Genomic DNA, 22,537 nt, shown 5'->3' with positions numbered 1-22,537 from the left:
GGATTATTTTCGAAGTTTGATTAAATCGAAGCAATCCTCCGGTGATGAATGCTGGATGTTTGGTGGACATTTTTATGTCCATCTTTTGTGCGATGCATCATGAATCAGTAGCCAAAATACACTTCTCCCACTTTACTATCGCACAATTAATCTGTTAATTAATAATCAGCTAAGTCTTCATCTATCATAACCTGCCATTATTCGCTGCCCCATCCTCCCCTCATTGCAGCTTCACGAGGTGACTTGTTGATGGTGGGAATATTGTAATTGAAAGCAAACAGAACGAATAACTTTCCTCGTGTGCGTCATCAAAATACAGGAAGGAATAATCTGATGATGTAAGAAGATTTACCAACCCAGGATCGAATCGGACTCTACTCGCGATTTTGTTCTTTGCCCTTGAGAAGGTTATTGGACAACTTCGGTAAAATAGGATTTTATTGACGATTAGCTCTTATCCAGTGTGATGGCTGTGTTTTTAATCATGGCTGGCACTTCTGCATCCATCGAGAATAGCAATTTATGTTCTCATTACGCCAAGACTTGAGGACGCTCTGAAATCCCTTCTTTTCGATCTTCCATTACAATTTTATCATAGTTCTCTCTCTCTCTCTCTCTGGTGCAAACTGCTTAATGTAATTATAACGCAGTGGGATGAATTATTCATTTGGAATTCTCAAGTACCCGATGCGTAATTACAGGTATTAGCTCTAATACATTCACGTGCTTTACAAGCAGTGACCGCCGATTACCCGTTACGGCATAATTTAACCTTTATCCTAATTGCAGACTTGATGGTTCATGAAATGTAACATTGAGGTCATCCGTAGTTCCTCTTTTGCATTCCTTTCCAGAAGGTACGGAAGTCGAGAAGGGGGGAGGTAAGAAAATGTCGTTTCTTCATTGAATATTTAAGAGGAAGAAATTAGACAGAATTTAATGAGTGGTACTCTGAAGAAAAATAAGAGCTTTCATTAGAAAGGCGGTGAAGAAATTCCTCTGTTTAATGGGGCTTGTAAGAGGATAAGAGCCAAGTGGATTCAGCCTGGACCATTAATCTTTTCGTTTGGAGCCACCTTTCCGTGTGTGACCTCTCCGCTAGGTGGAGCTCCCCGCACTATTTTAATGTGTTTAGGAGGTTTTTGTCCCGTCATCTGCCATCGGTAAACAACTCAAGCTTGACATTAACTCCGATGTTGATGACAATTAACCGCGGTTGCTATAGTTACCAGAGTGTTGGGGTTTTTTTGTGTAAGAAAAGCGGGAATATTAGGTTAAGAGAGTCAATAAAATGTTCACTAATGCGAACAACCAAAAATAAAAAAAGGAACTTTTAATTTGCATTTTTGGATTGGGCAACAGGAAACAACCAGTCGATGGTGTCATAGGTTACTGAGATATTGTCTTGTCAATTTATTATACCAAAAAGCCACTGAATGGCCATTTTATTAGGTACACTTGCATTATGGCGAGTAGAATCCCGTATCGTGAGTCCTCAGAGCACCCTGGATTCGTTGCATCTCGGACTGGACGAGGTGCGTATGCCACAGGGATGCTGGCTTATGTTGACTCAATTGCCTCTTACAGGTGCTCGACTGGTTTGAGATCTATTGACCGGAAAGGCCACCGCAATAGGCTGAATTCACTGTTCTGTTTCTGGAACTAGTTCTTTACAATATTGATCTTCTGACAGTGTATTTTTTTCACAGATGGATACACTGCAGCCATCAAGGCATGCGCCTGGTCAGATAATTTGTGAAATCTAAATGTTGCTCCATTGGTATCGAAGGGCCTACTCAATGTACACCACAACACCCCCCCCCCGCATCATTACATCGATACCTGGTAGGCTGGGTCCATGGACTGATGTTGTTTTCGCCAGAAACAGCAACTGAGAGCTGACAGGAGTGGAACCTGGTACTACCACTGTGCCACAAAGTCACTTTTAAGTCTTGCCCATTCTATCATTGAGCGTACCTGCTTTATATCGCATGACACAAAAACGTGATGCTGTTGCCGAAGGTATGTCCATTTAATGAAAAGGATAGGCGTATCTAATAAAGTGGCCACTCAGCGTATATATGAATATTGAGGCGCGCATAGAGCGATAGTTTGTTTGCAGTTATGATTAGGCTATTGTGAATGACAATGGCCTAATCTCGAGAGTAATCTACACCACGAGGCCATCTACAACGATCTAAGTTTTAGATCGTTATAGACGGCGCTACATTCTAATTTTGTTGCGTGCCTTTGTGATATTTTAATTTCATGAAATGCAAACAGTTTAATTTTTTTTTCTAGTTCTTCCAGAATATCAAGCCGTAGTGGGTGGACGAGCAGAACTTCCTTGTAACATAACCCAGCCAACCAATGACGACAGAGTGTCACTCATTCTGTGGTACAAAGAAGACTCTCGAGCTCCAATTTATAGCGTCGATGCAAGAAATAGTCCGTTGGACAAAGCGAAGCACTTTCCAGGGCCGCCATTAGGGTCACGAGCCTATTTCGAGGCGATAACGAAGCCAACAGTTTTGCAGATCGACCCTGTGCACGACAAAGACGGGGGCATCTATCGATGTCGAGTGGACTACCGGTGGGCACGAACCTACACAGCCAGCGTCATTCTGTATGTCATAGGTAAGGCAGCTCTTTCATCCAACACAAGAACATCTTTTACAATTAGTGGCGAAATGCGTTATAAAACAAATTATCAGTTCTTCTGGTGTTCTGTTATTATGAAAATTGCGATAGGGGGCGTATTTATTATAGAAATTTATTTTACGTTTTAGGGCGTTAATCATATCGTGTGTTAGGGGGCGGGTATTAGCTCATGCCAGGACAGAAATGGACTCGGTTTTTAGTTTTTATAGTATTGATGATTTGCGATAGAAAAATGGATAATTTCATGTGAAATTTTGCAGTTTTTCATCCTGAAAACAAGTAGATTTAACCTATTGTGTAAAAAGCTTTAGTCCGTATGCACAAGGAGGTGTAGGATTCAAATTAAGAAAAGGTAATTTTGGACATGCGAGAATTTATCTTTAGGCATTGCAAAGTTAGAGGGATTTAACAAATACAGTACTGAGATAAAAGAAATGGTTGAAGGATACACAATACCTATCGGAGTGGTTTTGTTTGAAGCTGATGGAATCCAACTGAATTGCATCAACTTCAATAAATAGTTTCAGTGAATTCTTTCAGATTCATCTACTCTGTTAGATTTAGAAGCGAAGTCTGGAGTGCCGTTGTTTAATAGGCAACTAATGCAATTTCTAATGAATTGAGACACATTGCTCTTATTTGGTGCGTCGAAGACAATTAAAATCTCCTCAAACACCAAGTGGTGGTTAAACTCGGAAACGAAACAGGCTTTTAACCTAAAGCAAAAAGCCTACAGAACCAGGAAAAAGTCTGGCTCCATGCTAGATCATAATGCTTACAACAAACAAAGATCGAATTTCCTACGTGCTCGTAAATATATCCAGAGAAGACTTAGGCATTCTAAGCGTATTGTTTCCACACGTGGTCGTCAGGTGGAAAAGGATGAAGAAACGATAAAACTATGGATACAGTTAACCTTCCATCCTGACCAGGAAAAACATCCGCCCCTCCCTGTAGCGGCTGGGACCGAGCTTGCGCATGTTAAGATCTCAAGGGAAATGATTATGAAAGCAATAAACAGCCCTTCCAATAATTCTACAGTTGGTCTCGACGGATTTTCCCCTTTTTATTCTCAAAATATGCAGTACCTATGTGATTGACCTGTTACATCACATCTTCAACCGTATCCTCGAGACTGGTACACACCGACAATTTGGAATGTCTACCATGCTGTACCAATACCAAAAGATCCCAGAGACTACAGGGCAATTTCTATTTCCTGTGGACTACTAAAAGTGTTTGAAAAAACAATACAGTTCACCTTAATCGATCATTGCTTCAATGGGCGTCCACAGTATCTTCATACTGTTATTCCTAGGAGGTCTACGATGTCAAATGTCTACGATGTCGAGATTTCTTGGGGTTGAATATTGGTTCTTGAAATGGCTAAACAGGAAGATGGGCTACCCTTTCACCATCTCTAGGAGCGTGCTCTATGCAAACCTTGGCATAAAATCCTGGGAAACCATGATCAAATAGAGGAATCTACACACCTTGGCACACCTTCTATGCGGACAAATGGATTCGCCTGACATCTGGGATGGTTCTGCCTCTACCTCATAATGAACCCGATGCAGTTCAACACCTTGGGTCAGTGTTTCCAGCGAATACGTTCGGAATGTATAACTTCCTGGGAATTGAAGCCTCATCTTTCTGTAGCTCGAAGCGCTATGGACAGGACATAAGCATTATGTGAAAAGAATTCCCTGCATTCACCGTTGTGTTTTTATTGTTTATTATTTATTTATTTTATTCTGTTGTTTATTTTCAATGAGTTTTGATTTCTTGCAATTCCAATCAATGTAATCAGCTGGAATTTGCATAATGTTACACCCTTCTAGCCGAACCAAGCTGTTTCAGTGGTGCCCAATGATGTAGAAATAAAACGATGTTAATAATATTATTATTTTAGTTAACGTAAACATTATGCTGGCGGCCATAAGGTCTTTGGATAAACTTCTGGTTCCAGAAGAAGATATTTTCTCTAAGAACAGACAAAAGTAGGGGATCTGATGCCTGCTTTATTTTCGTGCGATTTAAGGGAGCCTAGACGCCGAACTATAAACCCAGGTGATTTAAATAAAAGAATGAGATCTTCGCCTCAACACAGGAGATTACACCGCCAAGAATCTCCCATCAAAGACGATTGCCGCCATGCTGAGGGCTCAGTGCTCACCTAACTTAGGTAAAGTACCTTAAGTTCCCCTTGATGGCCCGGAGAAGTCAGATCTTTCAGTTGACGATGGCACCTCGCGTCTTTTCACGAGTAGTCCAAACATAATTTAACGGAAAACAACATTATCCCTGCGTTCAGGTGGGGCCTCCATCCAGTAGTGGTCTACTTTGAAGCCAGCACCTGCTTAAGACAACAGAATTGCGAAAGAAAATGATCGATGCGAATTTGCAGTGATGTCATCTGGTGTTGGGTTAAATTAGTATTTATTGATACTAATTATTTGGTGAATTTCAGTGATATCTTATTTGTACGAACCACTATTATATGCTAATGGTTCTCGGTGTAATATTGTTTCAGGGACCTCAGTCTTTCCAACGATAGATGGCGCTACGTTCAGTTTTCTTCTACCCTCAATATTAAAGGTCCCTTCTTCCGAGGAACTTTTCGACTAAGAGCATCACTTTAATTCTTGGGCGCGCCCAATTTTGATTGCCGTTGTGTGGTAAATGCCTTCTGTAAATCTGTATACGCGAGTCATTTCCACCGTTTGATTCTCTGTAACGGTGGAACACGATGCGGATTTCTTCTCAATTAGCGCGAAACTTCCGTGTGGTTGCCATAACTACGGTCTCATCTGTGCCCTTCGCGTTTTAATAGGGACTCGTGCTGATAACCACGTTTGAGTGATGTTGGACGTTGAAAAGATCGGATATCTGAGTTACCAGAATTCCAGCTACGCATGCGTGACAAGAAGCTCTCTAGTTGATGGTCAAATGCGAGCTTGTAGGCGTATGCGCTTTAACGGACAGAGACATCAACATTGCTCGTTAACGTCGCAAATTAAGCAGCAGACCATCAGACCTGCAGCACTGGTGACCCAAAAACTCCATCCATTTCGCCGAATCCGGAGCAAGGAATCATTTGTCCTGACATCACGTCGCTGCCTGCTTCCATCATTTGTCACAATGATGAAGGATTTTTTGATTCCTGTCAGATCATAATGCGACATGAAAAATTGATGGTGCCCCGATCAGTGAGGTGCGGGAACAAGTTCTACTTTCTTCGTGCTGGAGATAATGGGGGAATATTAGCATATAAAGGGACACCTCGAGATTAATGGACCCTCTCGCTTAGTGAGGAAACCTTTAGTCACATACCTAACACCGTTGCCTCGTTTTATAATCGGTTCGTGCGCGTGTCGTCTGGTCAAAAGGTGGTCGAGTTTGAGTGGACCACATTTATGTTGTGATCGTCTGCCAGTCCACTGCCCCTGTATCAAAAAATCCATAACCGAGGCCAGAGTATGTCAACTCTTTTGTTTTTATTACTTATATTGTGACTCTGAGGAAGAACACGCGAATGGTCTTTGCTTTTGTAAGTTGGGTTGCCCATATACTATCGTTCTTTGTTAATGAACAGAAGGCAAAATAGTGGGTTTCTTTGAAATGAGCGTGGAGGGAATGCGGACCATGGAGCAAGGTGTATCGGAGAACCAACAGCCGAACATTAATCTGTCGCTACATCGTGAAATGCGGGAAGAAGGGAGGCAGCCGACATCGTGCGCCGAATATGAACTTGAAAGGGTGTCTTGGAGGAATCATTTCTCGTTCAGTGGACGCATTACACACGAAGTGCGCCGGGCTCGCTGCACAAAGCCTATTGTACACGCACATTACACAAAACTACATCGGAAGACAGCAAACATCTGAAACGTTGGACGCAATTAAGAAGGGAACGTGTAATGCAAGCCCCAATCAATTTCCTTCTCGGTTCCACGTCTGTAATGCAAAATTAATCTGCGCTTACCAGAAACTGGCGAGGAACTCCATTAAAACGTACACATTTCTCTAACGATACGGGAACATTAGTTATGGTGACGCTATAATTACAACGGCATTAAGGCCATCTGTGGCCACCCCGGGTCCTTTCTGCTCTACTCTTTGCCCAGTTATTAAAAATGACGCATTTAACAACTAATTGTTGTCGCATCTGTTCCAATTAAAATTATGGCTGTTGATCGCGCGACTTAACAATGCATCGCATTGTTGCAATGCCACGTTCTGGTGTCGTTTGGTGTTACTTGCCAAACAATTAACACGAGTGCGCGTGCACAAGAATGCAAATGACTTTTGAAATTCGCGTAAAATTTTTGTTGCGCGTGATTGAAATGAACGCAATAAAAAGCACGTGTCTCTCGCACCGATACCCGGCCCTTTTTTTTTTTATATTCCTTTCCTCTTTAGTATAATAACTTCGCGGTTTAAATCGTTATAGTGCCTTTTAAATAAATCCTTTCGCTTCAGCGCAGTGAAGAATATCTGATCAGAATAGTTGTGACGTAGCAGAAGAATAATTTCTCGGTTTCTATTAGCAACGGCGAATTAATGTTTGAATTTTCGTATTCATTTGAAAAGGTTTTAATTATAAGGCAACCACAAATTAATTCAGTCTCAAAAGCCGATTATATACTTTTTCTAATACTTAATTGCGATGAATGTTAATTATGAAATGTTAATTTCGGTTATATGATCTTTTTGTTCACAAGTGCCATTTTTTAATTAAAATTAATAAAGAACTTAGAATAATTAATTTTGGCACTATGCTGTTACTTGGAAAATGATTTCAGAGGTGTTTTTCATTAATTTCGCAATGAAGCGGTCTCTAATTTATGCTTAGTTCGATTTTTTTTCCACTTCCAGTTCCTCCTCAAGAATTGGTCGTTCTGGACGAAGATGGACAAGACCTGTCAGGTGTCATTGGGCCTTATGACGAGGGAGCTGATTTAGAACTTCGGTGTGAAGCCCTAGGAGGTTAGCACTATGGTGGTTACTTACTTAAAACTGCGCAGTCATTGGACATCAACAAATGGTTTCCCGATGTCCAATAATTTAAATTAATTTTAGCGAAACGTTTTAAAGAGCAATTTTTTCTGCAAAATTAATAAATTAAATCATCTGAGCATTGCCATTATGAGTTTCGTCCTCTGTAATTCTACACAGTTGCCTTTCTTTCAGGAATCCCGCCACCTACCGTGACCTGGTGGAGAGGATCGACTCTACTCGATGACACTTTCCACGTGCTGTCCGAAGGCGTTGTTCGTAATGACCTTTCAATGAGGGAACTGCAGCGTTATGACCTGATGACCATCCTCACCTGTCAGGCCAACAATAATAACTCCACCGTGCCTGCGACCTCCTCCGTCAAGCTTGACCTCAATTGTAAGATATATTCGGCTCAGTCTTTAGTATTTTGGACTGTTAAGTGGGACATTTTTTGTTTGTCTATTAACAACACGCAAGTTCAGGGAAGGGCATTCAACAGTTGTGGTTTCTGTTGCAGTGAGACCCATCGACGTTAAGGTTACTTCCATGCGGCGTACCCTTTCTGCTGGTCGGAAGTCGGAACTTGTCTGTCAGTCCACTGGCTCGCGACCTCCAGCTCGCATCACGTGGTGGATGGGCACCAAGCAAGTCACCAACACCACCGAGAGGATTTCAGCCAATGGAAACGTCACAACCAGCGTGTTGAGTTTCTGGCCTTCTTCGGATGACAATGGGAAGTACTTGGGGTGCCGCGCAGACAATCCCCGTTTACCAGACAGTACCGTGGAGGATGGATGGACCGTGAACGTGTCATGTAAGTGAGACTTAGGAATTAACTTAGCAATCTGTTAATCCACTCTCCTCTTTGGTATTTAGAGAATGTAGCGGAAGAGGGTATAGAGGAATTCTCCCTCCACTTACACAAAACCCTTTCACTCCGTTTTTATAACTGGACAATCAACGCCTAGTGTGGAAGAAATCAGTACTAATATTTTTTTTCCACCATGTTTTTGTTATTCAGTAATGAATTTTTAAAATCGAGATGATCCTTTGTAACCACCCTGTGTACCGTTTACGATAAGAAGATGCTTCCGAAAATGTTTGTAAGAATGTCTTGGCATTTAGAAGAGATTATTTACGTGATATTCTGCCATACCGAGTGTTTTGGAGATTCGACCACACAGTGCGTTGCTAGGTTACCAAGAGGAGGACATTCTCCTCCATCTTCTGTACAATTTAAGCCGGTTCAATTGCATCAGACAATGTGTCCCTGTAGTGTACTGACGGGTGGCAGGTGAAGTTCGGGAATATTTTATTTTATCTGAGATTCGTGTTTATGTTCTTTTTGACTCCACTGAGTGGAACTTTGTTTCTGCCTCGAAATTCATTAGACTTCGCTTTTCCTGGTGACTTTGACTTTTTTCATTCAAAATATGTTTAAGTGAAGTTCGATGTAAATCGATTTATTAACTGTAATAAAACTGTTCTGATAAAAACCTAAGTTTCTTGTGGCGATTTCTCTTTTTGCCAGAAAGAAACCTTTTAAAGGGGTGGTCTCCGAAGTGCTAGATGGTGATAAATAGACTGAAAATTAAAAGGGCTTATTGCTTTTTAAGATGCATCTGACCGTTATAAATTCATTCGGCGCATTAGTTCTTATAAAATATTCCATTTCGGAGGACACAATCTGCACTTTCGTATATTTTTCCACATCCCATTTATCTTATCCTCCCCGGAAACGTGCACCAACCTTTTACAAGTTCTGCTCTGGAAATGATCCATTGTCATCGCCCATAAGGACTTCAATGGCTGCTGATTTTCGAAACAAACAAAAAAAAATTGATAAAAAGGGCTATTTAGCTTGTGACGGGAGTGTAGAGTAGCTCCATACACCAGACATGAATGAAACATGGGAAATATATCTTCACCTTCCAATAAAACCACCCCGATTATTTGCATATATTTCCTATTGTGAGCGCAACCCTGCTCATCTCCATGAAACGAAGATAAACAGCAATCAAGTTGAATGGCCCTCCTCCCCCATCCCACCAAGTTGCCAACGCCAGCAAAATGATGGCTCATATCGTTTGATTCAATAACACTTTTAGATTTATAAAATACAATATATTTTCGGATACAAGATAACAGAGGGCGTTTAAGTGCATAGCTTTCGATTTTCTTATTGGCTGGTACAAGCAATTCACATTTGAGTTGTTTTTTTTCTTTTCTGGTCTTTTTAGAGTACGTACGTATAAATATTATGATAATAATTTCTCTTCAAATGAGCCTATAATTTTTGATAATTCAAAAATAATTCGATTCTTTTCTTAATGTCTCCCAACAGATATACCTAAAGTGACCTTATCGCCACGCAACCAACACGAGGTCATTACTGAGGGCAATGATGTATATTTTGACTGCGACGTGAAGGCTAACCCGTGGGTAATCGATATTGCTTGGAAATTCGACGGAAGACCCTTGTTTAGTAATCCGCCCCTTGGGATCGTAGCCAGCAATCAATCGCTACTTCTGAAGAAAGTCCAGAGGCAACATAGAGGGCACTACCAGTGCTCGGCTTCCAACATCGAAGGCCGAGGAGAGAGTACACAACACTTCCTGAAAGTACACTGTAAGTATTGCCTTGATCGAATACAGATATTTGCTTCGGTGCTCTACTCAATGGGTAATTGCTAATTTTCTAGAGGAGGCAACTGTTGTACATTATTACGAACCAGTGGGGAATAGGCAAACTTTTTGTACAACCTATTTAATTACTTGGGTATTTGTAGAGGAAATATAGATACGTCAGGAAAGTTTTTGGGCCTTGAATATTCTTTGAGGCATGGTGCGTAGGTACATAAAGATCTGGAAATTGGTGAAATAATCGGCACTTAAATGTATGTGGAGTGCAATTTTCCTTTAATTTCTTACAGCTTATTCTCAGATGTTTTCCTGTATCTTATTTACCCCGGGTAAGTGAGGCTGATGGTGCCATAAGGACAGCATTACAAGAGTTCACTAAAGGAGTGGTATAGGAAGTACCATGAAAGGTGTGAGAATGACTGTTTTCAGATGGGATTTCCAGAGCAGTGCCAGTCCAGCTGGTGGTCGAACCAAATCAGCTTGGATGCTAGCTGAAAGTTGGGAAAATTCTCATCCCTTTCATGTATATGGTTTCCTATGCAGATCTCAAGGATATCATTAAGATAAATAGATTTTTAAGGACATGCCATTGCATAAAATGGGGTATATTTTGAAGGCCCTTGGGGAATCAGTTTAGATGGCATCACCCTCTCATTGCCATTATGCAATTAATGAACCAGAAGGCCATGACGAGTTGAATCAAACTATTGAGAAATTTTGGAGTATGTTATATTTTGTTGATTGATCCAAAGCTGTGGAAATGAATTCGACGTGACGTGATGGTAAAGATGTGCTTGATTTAATTTCTTAAACATTTTTTTCAGCCACACCAATGAGAGAGAGAGAGATTGTCCGTAGCTACGATTGCCATTCAGGTCACGTTTTCTTTAGGGCTGGCGCAGTCCTTCGTCTTATTAAAAGGCTTGTAATATAAGACTAAGGATCATTTTTAAGGGATTTCCTGAAAGTTAGTTGGAAAGAATAAGTTAATGTCGGCAAACCTTAACAAAATCACGAGAGATACTCCCAAAGATGAATTGGTGGTACTGAGTTGGCAACGAAATTGATATCTGCAGTATAAATTGCGGCTCGATATCGAATTCGTGTATTGCTGAATTATAATAAATCTGATTTATTGGTGGAAGAATCTAAAAAAAAAAAAGTCTTTGTCGTGGATAATTTTTACTATCTAGTTAACAAACTTAAAAATTGAGTTTTAAAAAAAGAAATGTCATTCTCTTTGCTGATGTGGATCAATAATTTCGTGGTGCTGCATTTATTCATTCTAATCTGTTCCATTCAAGTTTGGATCGTCAATTTAATTTGGGGATGATTGATACGCCATTGCAAAATGATGATAGCGCATGGAAAGTTTAATTATTTGATGGTATAGTTCCCGAATTAAAGAGGGGTTCTTCAATTTTCTTTTGAACACTCTTCTTTCGGGAGTGGATTAGAATGCACAAATGCGGTTCCAACAAAGCCACCGACATCACTGTTTTATCAATCCACACAAAGAGAGAGGGTCAATCTTTCATTTGAATTTATTAAAAATACAACTGAATAACGTCTTCTGTATTTCTTTAGACGCTCCCGTTTGTAAACCTGGACAGAAGATCGTTTATGGAGTAGCCAAGGAAGAAGCCGCAAGAGTGGACTGTCAGGTGGAGGCTGAGCCAGGTGATGTCACTTTCCGCTGGATTTTCAACAACTCCGCGGAGCACCACAAAGTTCACTCTTTCACCAGTGAAGCTACTCGCAGTGTAGCGACCTACATCCCTCGTTCTCTCCAGGAATTCGGCACTCTCTTCTGCTGGGCGAAAAACATCGTGGGCGAGCAATTTACTCCATGCATTTTCACAGTCATACCTGCAGGTACGCCACCTTTAGAAATCAAAAGTAAACGTAACAACTCAGTTAATATTGCTCGCACAATAGAAGGCTTTTGTTTATGTTATTAATTTTAAAAGATTTGGCTCTAACATTTTATAAACAGCATAACGTAGGCAAGTATCAACAAATAAATTAATTTCTCCATCTCGGAGAAGTCTTGGGGTGGGGAAGGTTGTAGGAGCATCAGCGACTAACGTCATATTGCTCCTTGTATTCTATGGTCGATTTTCTGTTTTCTGGGAGGAAAAACTTTGCTACACTCGGCCGAGACAGACTTACTCAGCCATGTTGTGAAGAAGACCCATAAAAATTCCTTTCGTCATCGACGGGATCCTAACTCAGTTCTTTTCCATCCGGTGTGGGGAGAACGGCGATCCTACCAATTGTACTACCCATGAGGGCTACTCTTTGGGGGAACTATTGGAACTGAGCGAAATACTTCCTGTTATTCTAAAAAAGGCTATATGTGATTGCATCATCATAACACCATGAAACCAAGTTTCATATGTTTCCTTTATTGACTGTTTTTCTGTCTTCTTGAAATTTATTTGGTACACTTTTGCTAACTGGATTGTGTTTACATGAATAATGTTCGAGAGCCGGAGCATAAATTTCTTTGTTATCAGTTTAGCAAGCGTGGTAAGTTTTATTTCTTTCAGTCTGCATGTAGGACTGTCCTGGAGAGTACCTTTGCTCAGCTGAAGACCAGATAAGCACTGTACATCGCAATGTACAAGAATCTTGTAAAGTCCAGCTAGGGATTTGAAATTCCAATAATTTCTTGATTGATTGTCCATCAGACATCGTACATATTTCTTTTACTTTGTTCCTTGCTACTCTAATGTGAACGTACTATCTCATATGAGCCCCAGCTCTTTATGGTATTGAAATCCCTTCACATGCTCCCCATTATTACGGGGTTTTTCATTTTCTTGGTTGTTAAGGTCCGATCTTATGATTCTTCTTTTTATTTTGAATCTACAAACTCCTCTGACCGTGTGGTCGTCCCGGAGTATAAACAGAAAATTTCTTAATGAATACCTCAAGGTCATCCGCATGTGTTTTTAGATAACAATCCAGAAAGAATTCCTTATGGTAAGCCGTGGTGGTTAATTTTTACTGTGGCTATAAGCTCTTCGGTGTTCTGCTGGTAATTGCTTTCATGAACATCTTTGAACCTTTTTTCACAGGGTAGATGACCTATTGCTGCTGCTTTTTCGACGAACACTGCATTCAACTACGTGGGATTATGTAGTGTTATCTGCATATTCTTGAAGGTTCATCGCATTCTTTTATTCCAATCCTGCCGATATGGAACTCGCCAGATATTCTGGATTACATTGTTGACATTAAGATGTAATGGGAATTAAATGATTTTTGGTTTCAGGTGGTACTTAATAGCTTGGAAGTCGTGTTATTGGAAACGCGTTGGACATAGCACAAAACTGCGACACTTCCCTTTCTTCGGCTTATAGAATGTGTTCCTATCCAGAGCGTTGTTTGCAGTGTGTGAAGATGTTCATTGTTCTCATGCTTCTTATATATGGGCTGATTTCTACTTCATCTTTTTTCTCTACAAACTTCTCACCCATAGGGCATGCAGAGAAAATGGTGGCAATTTCATATAAAGACTGCAGGATGTAATCCCCCTCAACGATTCATGTTGGGAGAAATGGACCATAATTTGCCAAGTTGGTCCAGTGCGGGTTGATAAATCGACCGTATTCAGCAGTAATGGGCTTGAACCCCGGTCTACTTAAAGAGGTGTGCTACTGCACTCCTGCCCCCTGACCACTCGGCTACGGAAGCCTTAATTTCTTATACACAGATTACCAAGTAAGTGTTGAGTACGACGGACAAGTACTCAATACTTGAGAAATTAATTGTATAACGGGAATTCAAGCGAGTGTAGTGAAAGATATTTGTTCGAGAAGAGGAGAATCAATGATAGTGTAGACAAAAGAGAGACCATGGAGTTTTTGTCTGGCGTGAAGAGGAATAAGACACCTAAGGCCTTGGGTTAAACTGCACGATTCGAGTGGAAGCAACATAATTTACGTTTCGGTGGAGTTCATCACTGCCAGTTGAAGAATAGATAACTTTATGAAGTTGACTCCCAACACTAACAATTATTGATTAATGTAAAAAATACAGATAAAGCGGACCCAGGGTTAGCCTTGCGAAATTGATGAAGTACATCGAATCGAGCAAATGCAGTAAAGGGGGCATACACAATAAGATGAAATCTTGAAGATCGACAATGAATCAATTTGATTTTCTTTGTCCATATTAATATTTACGAAAACACGGCATGATTTTAAACAGTTGGTATCAATCATTAAATTTGTTATCTCCACTAGCGTCGATAATTGCTTTCTTTTCATTTTTCGCCTAACAAATTCTTCCAAGATCGCCCCACCAGAAGAAAACAACCTAAGTGACTTCCTAAATACCAGAAAAATATGAAACTTGTAACTGCTTGTTTGCTCGTGAGTTCGCACTCACTTAGCCTTACTTGGTAATGAGGTTGAATTTATTCTGTGGCCATTATCCGGAAGCCAGGAAATGTCTTACTCTGTATAATAAACTTAGTTATAATGGCCTCGCAATTGTACTCCACATAAGCAAATAGGCTGGTACACGTGTCTGAGAATAGCTCGCTTAAACATTCATTATGCATCTGGGCCATCGCTTGTTCTTCAAGTAAACAACGGACTCATTTCTTTTGCGTCTCGGCTACAGTTGTACTTAATGATTATGATCCGCTAATGATTAAACGTATCAATCATTCATCAACATAAGGTCCAGCAGCCACCACTTTCACTCTGCATCGGTTATTTCATTCCAAGAACAGACTGATGGCATCGCTGTTATGTTAATGTCCACTTTCCTCGGTAAAAAAAAGGGTAATTTTATTGTTGATGGCGCTCTGTTAGGAGAAAAGTTTCTTCTGTTTCCATCTTCAATATTTACGCGTACAAGCTCACCAAAAAGTAATAAATTCTACTTAAATGTGTGCTCAAAAGCAGCGCAGAATTTACAGAGACATCTCAATCCACATATCATCTGTTAATGCGAGGGATATGACAATACCAGTTCTGGCCGAATGTATCAAACCCATTGATTATACGTGTTTAGTATAATGGTATTAGCCTTTCATTCAAGGTCCGAACAGATGTGACTGATGACCCACGGGCGAGACTGCTCCTAACAGCTGTCATTGACGTAGACAACTCTTGCGAAAGATGAGAGGATTAGAAATAATAGACCTGTAAGCGTAAGGTCCAGATGTTTGAAGACTGGTTCACAGGAATCCGGTGTATAATTACTTATAGAAGAAATAGTTTTTCTTTTCGTTTGGACCAAGCATCTGTGACTACTAAGGCCATGAGACATCCATATGCGACTGCTAATTGCGTGTATTTATAGAGTTGTCCGAAGGAAAAGTTTCGGAACTTTTTTAGAAAATAGAGATTGGAAAATTAATGTAATAAGGAGAGAAATTCTAGATTCTATTGATCTATTTCAATTCCAAACTGTTCGGCTTTGTGGCGATTGCTTTTGGAGTCAACTTCCAAAAGGAGAGGATTAAAACGAACTTTTATATTCAATATTGGGCAGTAGGTTGTCGGATACCCAATGAGTGATCTGCTGGAAGTGGTGTAATAAAAGGAAAGTACGATTTAATGGCTTCCAATGGAATATCGTAGGTATGCAGGAATCAACGTCTTCTGAAAGCTCGGAGCGTAGATAAATTTGCTGGCAAGGGGATGCGTGACATTGATGCTTAATCAACAAGCTTGTTGTCTAGGGTGGTGGGCAACGTAGTCGAACGAAGCATCCAAAATAATTGGTATGTGATGAGAATGCAGCAGTGAATCTCTGGAGGGAACATCGAAGGAAGATGAATTATTAGCGAGTCGTAAATCCAGGTAAGATGCAATTGAAGTACGAAAAGAAGCTGTTCTGGGCGTCAGAGTTTCTCAAACTGTGCAGCAAAATTAGTTATTTGAAGTGACCTTTTAGAATAAGAGAAATTAAATAAAAATCAGTTTTTATTAATTGTCTGTCCACATCATGTGAGTAAAAAGATGTAAACAAGATTAGACAAATTAATAAACATTTAATGACCGCCACTTTTGTACTTGATTTTCTTATGGAGACTAAATCATACATTAAATCTAACCACTTCTTCCCCTCCCCGATAGACGACAATAAACCTTGCCCATTTCTTTCATTGCAGGCCCTCCGGATCCTCTGAAGAACTGCAATGTCACCAACAGCACAACCGACTCTTTGACCGTAAGCTGCGACGAGGGTTACGACGGGGGGCTGATACAGCGCTTCCATCTGGAGGTGTACAATTCGGTTCAGGAGCATCTGGAGAGCAACTTGACGTCCAGAAAGAGTCCGGACTTTTATGTGCCCGATTTGGCCTCCGGGACCGACTTTGTTCTCGTTATGTATGCAGCGAACGTGAAAGGAAAGAGCGGCTCCGTAGTATTGAAGGCGAAGACCCTCGAGGATCTGTCCAAACCTGCAGGTGAGTGGAGTGATTGAGAAACTCTTCGGGCGAGATTACATTTTGTGATGTTGCGTGACCTGCATGATCCTAATTTCCGGTTTTTTTTTTCTCTCTCTTCTGACCTATTCACGCTTTTCATAATTATGGATTCATTTTTTATTTCTTCTTAGAGTAGCTCATTAAATCCGATGAAATCTCTTTTTCTAGAGAGAACGATATTTGTATTAAACTAAGAGCGGGTCTTTTCTAATGTTTAAATTGCTAACAAATTTCTCTAAAAGTTTCTTCGTTCTGTAATTCTTTTTAGAAGATTTTTTATTCTCGAGCTTGGATTTCGTGAAGATGACAGAAGGAAATCACGCAAAGAACAAGGAGATGGATGAAAGGTAAAGAAAGAAATCAATACGTAGCATGACGTGGCGCCACCTACTTGAATTTTAAGTAACAGAAGAAGTGGGAGGTGATGAGCGAAACTAGACGTTGGTGCTATCACCAGAAACAAAGTTTTTAATTGCGTGGACGCTCCAGGATGATGATCGTCAGTCGCTACTACCAGTTGAACGAAGGAGGATGATTAATATCAGTGCGCTTTCGTCTGTTAATTAAATGTTAATTGTACAGACACTCCCACTCACCGAGAAAGAATGCGCTAATTAAGTCCGATTGCACGATAGAAAGAAAAGCAGAGCTGCCATCCCCTCCGATTGTCCACCGCTGTTGCAGGAAACAAGGAAAATTGAGTGTTCTTGCACTCCACCCGCTGCAAAAGGCATCTGACAGTGCGGAATTAATTCTGGCAACAGATGTGCAGGACAGTCACGTGATTTATCTGCAGTGGACAATGACGTCTTTTCGGGGATGTACAGATCGCATTAAAAAGGAACACATTTAAATGCCTTTGAGTCGTGAAAATTTCACCAAACAGAAGAGTATGCAAATGATGCATTTATGGAACAAATTTTGTCCATTGAAATAAACCGAGGAATGGTGTCTAGAATATTGTACAGAACTGTCACATTGAACCCAATAAAACCTGTTACTTATCACACGTACAGTGTGAAACCAAATGTGCTCGATAGAGGGCGAATAACATGTTCCTTGTTTCTTTCTAGGGGCATTTGCTTCCGAGTCCATCAACATCATTCTCGGTGTGATGATCGGCATCGTCGCAGCTCTAGTGCTGGTCGCTGGAATCGCCGTGCTCGTGATTAGAATGAGAGGAGAATCACACGATGGAGGTAAGACACTGATGGGTTCATTGTTCAAATGCGGACATCTTTAACACAATTTATTTAAGGTTTCATTTTCAATCAGCTGAACTAAGTGGAATTGTGTCGTATATAATGGAACTTCTGTGTTTTGTGGTAAAATATGAGCACCCCCAAACATTACCTCCCTCCAAAACTGGTTTCGACAATGGAGGAAGAAATAAATGTCTTTCCTCTGTGATCAAATAGACAGCGCTCTAAATTACTTCACAATAATGTCCAGTTGCGTTTTGTTTCTGTATATCTAAAATCTCCAATGTAGTGATCAGGGATGCCACTCCAACATCAAGTTCCATTAATCCAAATATTATTTGTATATCTGACACGTGACTAATCTTTCTTATAATTTAATTACAGGCAGCCGGGAAGAGAGCACAAGGGAAAAGTAAGTCTAATTTAAATAACTCTATATATGTTTCTACGAGTTAATAAAATGTGTTTATTTATATTTAAAAATTTTCATATTGATTCCTTTAACAGAGACGAGGTACTGCTGAAGAAAAATCTTGTCGATTCAAGCGACCACGACGGCAAAGATCCGGACCTAATCCCCCCACAAAACGTATACTGTTGCAAGATGGATCAGGGAGTTATCGTGCCTGGGATGCTGTACCCCAATAACGGTACGTATTTGACATTCCACAACTTATTAGGTTCCATTAGAGAATACCAGACCTGTACGGTTATTTATTTATTCTAGCGATATTTGTAGTTACACTGCGTGGGTTTCCAATTTAAACAAAAACCCGTTCGAAGTTTGACAGTTCTTAGCAGAGTGGGAGAAATGGATGTCTCTCATGTGCACTTTGAAATTATATTTATTTCATTACAACTTATTAATGTATTTAATAACTGTTGCTTAAATTAACACAACTAACCCTGTTTATTGTCAGAGAGCCGGTAAAATTCATCTGTGGTCTCCTAACAGTGAGGTAACTTTAATGTTCACAGTCGGTTTAGATTCTGAGGCTTTTGCAATTACTAATGACCCGGCACAGATTGTTCATTTACCTACCAGAATACTAGACAATTCTAACCACAAAGCGAACATTCTTGATCATTTTCTAACAAACAACCCTTCTAAGTGAGTAGTCCCTTAGGCACCTCACATCAGAACTTGGTGATTGTCTCATGGCTATTCCCAACCTCGTGTTGTTTGGCATTAAAAGAATGCAAAATTGGACGATCTGCGGGATTACTGTTTCAAATCATCTGATGTCAGCGTTTGCTCAGATCGTGTCAGTGAAATAATTCTTGTAGGAATGGAATCCTTTATCTAAACCTTGGTTTTCCAATAAAAGAGCTAAGGCTGCTCAAGATAAGAATGTTGCATATCGCAATTGGCTTGTATACAAATCTCCAAGTTCATGTTCTGCCTACACCAAAGCTTGGAATAATTGTAAAGCAGTTATTGAACAGGCTAAGAGTAGAAAACTTGCTTCTTGTCCAAACAGAATTTAGTATTGTGGTCTCTTGCCAGAGCTATTGGCCGCCTCAGCTGAAGATAAAGCCGATCTGCTAGCAACGTACTTTACTTCTAACTCGTGTATTGATGACCTTGATAAACCATCTCCTACTATTCCCAGTACACTCCATTCAATGTCTCCTGTAGTCTTCTATCAAAAGGATGTCAGAAGAATTTTGAACAGTCTTGATACCAAGAAAGCGCCTGGTCTCGATGGTATTTCTCCACTTGTTCTCAAAACCTGGGCTCCTGTTCTGTGTCGCATTTTTTTACACTTTCTTATTCTAACAGCGTTTTCCGTCCTGCGTGGAAATTTGCCCATGTCCAGTCTTTCCTAAAAAGGTGACAAATCCCCTCCCCATTGCACTTACTGCTAAGTAATGGAGAAATCTATTAAAGGCCAACTTCTAAACTGTCTAGAAACTCTCCAGATGATCAATGATCGCCAATATCAATCCACTAGTGATATTCCGGCTTTCGTTACCCATCTGTGGACAAATTCAAGCAGTTGCTGTTGATCCTGTTTAACATAAAGATCTCCTAAATAAGCTTCCATCTGATGGTTTGTCAACTGTTTTTTTTTGTAATTGGATATCCAGTTTTCTCTCTGACTTCTCCACTAATGTACCCTAAGCTTCAGTTCTTTCTCCTAATCTTTTTCTCTTGTATATTAATGACTTTCTTCCATTGACTAGATATCCTGTCCATAATTTTTCTGATGACAGCACATTGCATTCCAGTTTGAGAAACTTTGCTCTGCACAAACGGCTTCAATCGCAATATCCACTATCAATTCCCTAAATGGTAATTCTCCAAAGATAACTTAGGTTGATTTCAGTCTTGTCGTATGTCTCGCAAAAGCTTTCTTCGGTGACAAGATCACATATCTCTATTTGGGATTACCGACTTCTAATCTCTCTTGGCATAAACACATCACAAGTATTGCTTCCTCTACATCTAAAACACTGGGTTTTCTTCCAAATAGCTGCTCGCTCTATATAAATCGCAGTCCGTCCTACCATGGAAATTGTTCCCACATATGGGGCAGTGTCCCTAAAACCTCTCTCAGACTTCTAGATGCCTTTTCTACAGACACTTCCATGGGCAATTTTCTTCTGAAGTGGCTCCTATAATTCTCTCTTTTCCAAACACGGGCCGCTACCCGTCAGCATCCTTTTACTGTCCAACTTTTCTCCTTCAACCCATGCATGGTACTAAGTACTATAGGTTCTAATACCACTCATGCTTGGGTGTCTACAGGAGATCAAGTAGTGGAAAAAAGGACTATTCTTGATCCAAAAATGCCTGGAAGGACTAATAGGAACATCAGTATTTGTAACACCACAAAGAGGAATCATCTCCGAGTGGGATCCTCTGTTATCAGAGGAACTTAAAAATCAAGGAGTAACAAATGTCACTAAGGAGAGAAGGTAAAATTGTACCAAATAAGAACGTAGTTCTCACAATACAGACGCCTCACGTTTGTATATCACGACATGAATCCTAACCGCCATTACTATGAAGATCACACGTAAAGAAATAATTTTCCCCATGTTTTCTCCTTTTACTTCGTGGATTTTATTAATTTCTATGGAATGCACCAAACTGTCTATAATATCCTGTTTACATTCTATGGAACATTTAATATCAGACTGAACAGTAACATATTAGTCCTTTTTTATCTTGAAGATCTTAGATCCCCATTCATTAGTTAGTTAGTCGCAGGCCCTGGAAGTGATATTTTTCTAGGGGTACTTCGGAACCCCTCGACCTTCATTCAATGTACCCGTTTTTATCAAAAATTATAGAGGGAGTTCCTTGCTGCTGGCAACTGTATTTCGTTGATTTTGCAAGTTGGTGCCATGTTTTATTGCCCTCGTGGGTAGCACAGTCGATAGAACCGCCGTCCTCCTCACACCGGGCGAAAGAGACCCGAGTTCGAGTCCCGTTGGTGAGGTGAAGAATTTTTATGTGCTGAATTAGTCGGTCTCAGTTGAGAGTAGCGTGGTTTTTCGACCACAGAACACATGCAATTTAAAGATAGTATACACAGAGCAATATGACCTTATTATTTCACATGCTTCAGCTAGGAGGGTGCCTCTATACATATGTACATTAACATTAGTTTCTATAAAATAATAAAGCACATATATACACTGGTGTTCAAAGAAAGTGCATCACCCCTTAAAGTTGTAATTGTCGTCCGAATAACGTAAGCATATGGCAATGTTACTTTCAGCTATATAAGCACGCTCTGCAGGAGTTGCAGTCATTCCTTCCTTGGGTCAGGATGGTGAGTTACGTGCAGTTGACGCCACGACGAAAGAGTGCCGTTGTTCCTTTATGTGAGGAAGGATGTTCTTCCCGTCATATTGCTTATAGAGTGTCTTGTAATCAGTCGACAGTGAGTAGATTTCTTTTCAAACTCAAGAATACTGGTTCTGCTGATAGGAAAAAAGGAACCGGACGCAAACGAGTCTCAACACCAAAACAGGACCGCCTTTTGAAGCGCTTATGCCTTAAAAACCGTAAAGCTTCGTCGTCTGAGCTGAAAAGAGAATGGTGATAACATACAAGCGTGGTAGCAAGTGCAGTAACAGTCATAGGAAGCCCCTCCTCACACAAAAAAATGAAACAGGCCGGATTAATATGGTGTAAGGAGCATGTCTGTGTTAGCGAAGTGCTGTTGGAAGGTCAGGCATTCATCCCAGGTAAGACCTAGATCAGTGTGATCCGAGACCTTTTGGACCCTAATACCATTGATGTAGATGTCTTTGCTCATCTTCAGGTTGGTGAAAGACTTGGTCGGGTTTATGGATAGGCCAATATTCTCAAGTCCTTCTATTAGGGCAGTGGCGTTGATTGCATCAGATTTGTCACCGTGTTTCGACAAGATGAAGAGTTTTATATCATCTGCGTAGAGAGAAAGCGACATGAAGGACGCCACCGTATATGACGTGGTTCGACTGAAAGGTCCTTTGTTTGAGAATGGAAACGATGACTTTTAATACCCCCTGTGTTGTCTAAAAAGATTACATCAATCTGTCGTTTGGATCCGAAATAGGATGGTCATTAAATTCATCG

General features: G+C 40.4%; 1 protein-coding gene across 3 annotated transcripts in view; it reads left to right on the top strand.

The window, feature by feature from the left end:
- Positions 1-22,537, top strand: part of LOC150080944 (neural cell adhesion molecule 2-like) — a 244,587-nt gene that overhangs the window by 212,612 nt on the left and 9,438 nt on the right. The window contains exons 4-13 of one of the 3 annotated variants that reach the window (XM_090380989.1): positions 2,302-2,637; positions 7,537-7,647; positions 7,852-8,055; positions 8,177-8,473; positions 10,004-10,288; positions 11,890-12,177; positions 16,439-16,738; positions 17,833-17,958; positions 18,346-18,373; positions 18,469-18,611. In XM_090380989.1, the coding sequence (XP_090237115.1) occupies positions 2,302-2,637; positions 7,537-7,647; positions 7,852-8,055; positions 8,177-8,473; positions 10,004-10,288; positions 11,890-12,177; positions 16,439-16,738; positions 17,833-17,958; positions 18,346-18,373; positions 18,469-18,611 (2,118 nt within the window). Of the gene's footprint in view, positions 1-2,301; positions 2,638-7,536; positions 7,648-7,836; positions 8,056-8,176; positions 8,474-10,003; positions 10,289-11,889; positions 12,178-16,438; positions 16,739-17,832; positions 17,959-18,345; positions 18,374-18,468; positions 18,612-22,537 lie in introns of all 3 variants that reach the window. The other 2 variants (XM_090380988.1, XM_090380990.1) reach the window with 2 other exon arrangements.

The sequence above is a fragment of the Mastigoproctus giganteus genome, chromosome 9, assembly GCF_048544385.1.
Source record: "Mastigoproctus giganteus isolate SK-2022 chromosome 9, ASM4854438v1, whole genome shotgun sequence".
Lineage (NCBI taxonomy): Eukaryota > Metazoa > Arthropoda > Arachnida > Uropygi > Thelyphonidae > Mastigoproctus > Mastigoproctus giganteus.
The sequence above is the reverse complement of the archived record's forward strand: the minus strand, read 5'-3'. Positions and strand labels throughout refer to the sequence as shown.